Source organism: Otolemur garnettii, unplaced genomic scaffold, assembly GCF_000181295.1.
Source record: "Otolemur garnettii isolate 467f Iridium unplaced genomic scaffold, OtoGar3 scaffold00003, whole genome shotgun sequence".
NCBI classification, from domain to species: Eukaryota; Metazoa; Chordata; class Mammalia; order Primates; family Galagidae; genus Otolemur; species Otolemur garnettii.
Genome location: NW_003852398.1, coordinates 4,144,031 through 4,149,688, shown reverse-complemented (window position 1 = coordinate 4,149,688; position 5,658 = coordinate 4,144,031). Strand labels below are relative to the sequence as shown.

At 45.8% G+C, this 5,658-nt stretch overlaps 1 protein-coding gene across 1 annotated transcript in view; it reads left to right on the top strand.

Annotated features, from left to right (window-relative positions):
* Positions 1 to 2,015: 2,015 nt before the first annotated feature.
* Positions 2,016 to 5,658, top strand: part of ATP6V0E1 (ATPase H+ transporting V0 subunit e1) — a 49,832-nt gene continuing 46,189 nt past the window's right edge. Inside the window, exon 1 of the mRNA XM_003781937.2 lies at positions 2,016 to 2,218. Within this exon, the coding sequence (XP_003781985.1) occupies positions 2,115 to 2,218 (104 nt within the window). The 5' untranslated portion in view covers positions 2,016 to 2,114. The remainder of the gene's footprint in view (positions 2,219 to 5,658) is intronic.

The window sequence follows — 5,658 nt, the reverse complement described above, 5'->3', positions numbered from 1 at the left end:
AGCGAGTCTCCTGCCTCAGCCTCCCAAGTAGCTGGGACCACAGGCGCCCACCACAATGCCTGGCTATTTTTTGGTTGCAGCTGTCATTGTTGTTTTGTCGGGCCCCGGGCTGGATTTGAACCCGCAACCTTAGGTGTATGTGGCTGGCACCTTAGCCACTTGAGCCACAGGCACCGAGCCCACTTGTACAATTATCTATTGAGCATACTCTATAGATAAACTACAGTTCTAGAAACAAAGATTAGTTAAACAGTGCCTGTTCTCAAGGAGTTTGTCCTCTAGTACAGAGTTGGTCAAGATACATACACAAGAACAAGGCCCAAAAGATGTGCTAACAGGTGCTAAAATAGGTCTTGGAGAAGGCAGTGGTTGGACTGGAACTTAAAGACAATGGGACTTCTGCTGGGCTAAGTTTTGGGAGAGATGCATAAGAACAAAAGAGACCAACTGGTTTCCTACATTGCTGGCCAGGTAAAATCTTAGAATCACGTTTAAAGACTTGGTACAGATGTTGAAGATTATTGGTCCAAATTCTCATTTAATTCAGGAATCCATTCTACTTGATGAAGAAGTCAGGAGGTAAAGAAATGTGTGTGACTACTGTAAAGAAACCGTGTTCCACAATAAAGCACATTGAATTTAGTGTATAGCATTGATTTCTTTTCTTTCTTTCTTTCTTTTTTTTAAATGAGAGACAGAGTTTTACTTTGTCACCCTTGGCAGGGTGCTGTGGCGTCACAGCCCAAGAAACCTCCAGATCCTGGGCTCAGCTGATTCTCCTGCCTCCGCCTCCCGAGCAGCTGGGACCACAGGTACCCACCACAACACCTGGCCCCCTTTTTGGTGCAGTTTGGCCTGGTCAGGTTCGAACCCACCACCCTCGGTATATGGGACCAGCGCCCTATTCACTGAGCCACAGGCACAGACCTAGATTTGCTTTCTATCTTGGTTTTGCCTGTGTCTTTTTTTAAAATAGACCCTCAAGCTGTCCCCCTGGGTAGTGTGCTGGCATCACAGCTCACAGCAACCTCCAACTCCTGGGCTCAAGTGAGTCTCCTGCCTCCGCCTCCCAAGTAGCTCCGACCACAGGCGCGCACCACAACGCCTGGCAATTTTTTGGTTGCAGCCACCATTGTTGTTTGGCAGGCCTAGGCTAGATTCGAATCCACCACCTTAGGTGTATGTGGCTGTCGCTTTAGGCACTTGAGCCACAGCCTGTACCTTTTATCAAGCTTCTTAACTTCTCTGAGAACTGGCATCTTCCTGTGTTCCAAGGCTTTTGCATACTATAATTAACATGTGAAAATTCTCAGCAAGCTTTAGAAACTATATTTATCTTCTTACTTTTCTGGACAATCGCTCTCCCCGACTCAGCTGAGCACTAGCCAGTTTGTAAAGTCATGCACGATCATCCACTTTACCCGCACACCCTACTGAGCCGCCTATTTGCTAGGTCATCTGCTCTCCAGAATGGGAACTCTCTGAGGAGTGTCTGACTGACTTCTGTGACCTCAGAACCTGACACAGTGCACAAGATAAAACAGTAGTGCAGCAGTTAAGAGCACTGGCCTTGAAAATAAGATCATTAGAGATTGAATCCTGGCCCTGCCTTGTACCGTGTGACTTTGGGCAAGAACCTTCCCTGGGTCTCAGGGTCTTCAACTGCAAAGTGGGGGTAATAATTATAACCACCGCATCAGCTGCAGAGAGGAGCTGAACAGGAGAGCATGCATTTAAAGTTCATGGCCCAATGCTTGACACACAAGAATTCAGTATAGTAAGTTACTATGACTAAGTTCTCTACATACGTCTGTTGCATAAAAAGTAGATAAGGCTGTAAATAACTGCACTCCTTGCCTAGAAAACTTTGCAGAGCCCGGAGATTGGACCTCAGCTATGTTAGCGCCACCCCTCCCCAACGCATTAACCTCCAGACAGGACAGGTGAGGGCGGGGCTCTCTCTCTGGGCCCCGGGGGGCGGAGTTTGGCGAGCGGGTCACGTGGGCTCTGGAGGCGGGGCTTCGCGTACGCTGGTCACGCGGGCTGATGTTGACACTTCCGGGTGGGACCAAAGTGAGGCGCAGGGGCTGTGGCTGGTGGCTTCCGCGGCAACCATGGCGTATCACGGCCTCACGGTGCCTCTTATTGTGATGAGCGTGTTCTGGGGTTTCGTCGGCTTCATTGTGCCTTGGTTTATCCCTAAGGGTCCTAATCGGGGGTAAGTGCGCGAGGCCCGCCTTGGGAGGGACGCGCGGTGAAGACCGGGCAGGCCTGGACCGGGAAGGGGGCGACCCCCGCGCTGGTCTAAGAACCTTGCAGGGGTGCACCTCTCACTCCAGGGTCGGGCCCCTGACCTCAAGAGCTCGGTGGCTTCTTTATCGCAGCAGCTTCAGTGTTCCCTCCCCATGCGTAAGGTGGGTGACCTTCGGGGGACCCTCTCTGCAATTGAGTTTTCGGGGAATTTTTTCTCCTCAAAGTCTTGGATGGGGAAGGTACGGTTAGAATTCAGGGGAAGTTGGAGTTCGTCCCTAGTCGACTTTAGCCCTTTGTGCACTGCTTTCCACTTATATGAGTCCTCATTCGCCTGAACTTTAAAGAAAGGGGTCTAATAAAACAGAAATTGCCCTCTCTGCCTCCCATGTTGTAGAGTTGCGTATACAATGAGCTTGTTCAACGACGTTAACCTTGCGTTGAGCCCAGGCCTTAGGTCTAATGGGCGCCAGGAGGTAGTTGGGGCCTGATCTAAAGCGAGATTAATTGCCAAAGAACAGGAGGTGTTGTTTAGAAACCCCTGCGTCATACCTTTTGGAGAGTGCTCCCTCTCTTGTCTGTGAGTGTAACAAGTGCTTAGAATGATGGGTAAGAAAGATTTCTTTTTTCAGACTTTTTATGTTGAAAGAGCTTTGTCCATTTTGGAAGTAAACTTCAACTGTAGTGTAAACTAGAGCTTTATCTTCAAAGGAGCTTTGGAACACCTTTCAGGTTCTCCTTTTTTGCCTCAGCTCAAGATCATGTGGAGGGAACAACTCAGACTGAAGTCAGAGTTTGTCGGAAACACCATCCCTTGCTTTATTCCTTGGAACTAATTGGTGGCTTCCTAATGCCTGGTTTCACAATACCCAGAATGCAGAGTAGGAACTCAGTATCTGTTAAGTGGACATTCTGTTGCTTTAAAGGAAAGACATTTAATTACTTCTTTAATATTTTGTAACCTGAGCCCTTTTCACTCCCTGAAATAGATTTGCTTTATTCTTGTTACTTCTATTAGCCTAAAAATAAATCATACTTTTTTTTTTTTTTTTGTAGTTTTTGGCCAGGGCTGGGTTTGAACACCTCCGGCATATGGGACAGGAGCCCTACCCTTTTGAGCCACAGGCGCCTCCCAATCATACATTTTTTTTTAAAAAGGAAAAATAGCACATGAATTTCTGTCATTTGTCAGCATCAGATCTCATCTCATTTATAACACCAGTTATACATGTGTAAGTCATCTCTTCAATCTATAATAGTTGATATATAGTGGTAGAATTCTGGGATTATTAAAACTGCATTTAGAGAACTATAGGGTGCATCTTTATTGTGTTTATATCTTCAATTTTTTGTTTCATTACTCTACCTTCTGTCTTTCTGGTCTTCATACTCAGAAAGCACTGATTAATGTGTTAGTAGCACTGACCCTTCCTTTTGTAAAGACTTTCCTCCCCCATCTGATGCCACTGTTATTTCCAGAGTAACAAAATCCCTCCTGTTTCTACTGAGTTTCTAGCCCAAGTGTCATGATTCAGGTATTTGACCTGCTAGTGATAATACAATTGTGTGTTGCTTAAGGAAATGGATATGATCTGAGAAATGGATTGTTAAGGTCTTTGTGTGAACGTCATAGAGTGTACTTATGCAGACCTAGATGGAATAGCCTATTGCACATGTAAGCTATGTGATTTAACCTATTGCTCCTAGGCTACAAACTGATATATCATGTTACCGTTTTATTTTATTTATTTATTTTGTTAGAGACAGAATCTCATTTTGTTGCCCTCGGTAGAGTGCTGTGGTGTCATAGCTCACAGCAACCTCCAGCTCCTGGGCTTAGACGATTCTCTTGCCTTAGCTTCCTGAGTAGCTGGAAATACAGGCGCATGCCACAACACTCGGCTATTTTTTGTAGCAGTTTGGCTGGGACTGGGTTTGAACCCACCACCCTCAGTATATGAGGCTGGCACCCTATTCACTGAGCCACAGGAGCCACCTCATGTTCCTGTTTCAAATCCTGTAGGCAGTTATAACACAGTTGGCAGTTGTGCATCTAAACATATCTAAACAGAAATGGTACAGAAACAAATATTACATAAAAGATAAAAAGTGTTACACCTGTATGAGGCCCTTACCAGGAATGGAACATGCAATACCAGAAGTTGCTCTGGGAGAGTGAGGGAGTGAGTGAGTGGTGAGTGAATGTGAAGGCCTAGGACATTACTGCTGTAGACTTTATTAACACTGCACACTTAAGCTATGGTAAATTTGTTTTTGAATTTTTTTATTCTTCAGTAATAAATTAACCTTAGTGTAGTATAACTTTTTACTTTTTTTTTTTTTTTTTTTTGGGGCAGAGCCTCAAGCTATCCCCCTGGGTAGAGTGCCATAGCATCACAGCTCACAGCAACGTCCAACTCCTGGGCTCAAGCGAGTCTCCTGCCTCAGCCTCCCAAGTAGCTGGGATTATAGGCTAGAGTGCTGTGGAGTCAGTCTAGCTCACAGCTACCTCAAACTTCTGGGCTCAAGTGATCCCCCTGTCTCACAGTCTACTAAGTAGCACCTACCACAACACCCAGCTAATTTTCCTATTTATAGTAGAGACTGGGTCTTGCTATGGCTCAGGCTGGTCTCCAACTCCTGAGCTTAAGGGATCTTCCTCCCTCCTTGGCCTCTTAGAGTTCTGGGATTACAGGCCTGAGCCCCTGTGATACTGGCCTAAAACTTTTTTTCTTGTTGCAGTTTTGGGCTGGGGCTGGGTTTGAACCCGCAACCTCTGGCATATGGGGCTGGTGCCCTAGTCCTTGAGCCATAGGTGCTGCCCTAAAACTTTTTTTCTTTCTTTTCTTTTTTTGATATAGTCTCTTACTCTGTAGCCCAGGCTAGAATGCTACCATGGTCTCAGCCTAGCTCTTAGCAACCTCAAACTCCTAGTCTCTAACAATCTTCTTATCTCAGCCTTTGGAGTAGCTACAACTATGAGTGTACCACCACACCCAGCTAATTTTTATATTTTTAGAAAAATAGCAAGACCAGTCTTGCTGTTTTTCAGACCGGTCTCCAACTTCAGATCTCAAGTGATCCTCCTGCCTTGGCTTCCCAGAATATGTTAGTATTATAGATATGAGTCACCATGCCTGGTCTCTCTCTGTCTCTTTTTTGAGATATTGTCATTATGGGCTAGAGTGCACTGGCATCATCCTAGCTTACTGCAGCCTTGAACTCCTAGGCTCAGGCGATCCTCTTGCTTCAGCCTCCTGAGTAGCTGGGACTACAGGTGGGTACCACCACACCAGGCTAATTTTTCTATTTTTTGTAGAGGCAGGGTCTCATTTTTACTCAGGTACTACTCAAGCTTCTGGCCTCTAGCAATCTTCCAGCAGAGGATGGCCTCTCATTTTTTTTTTT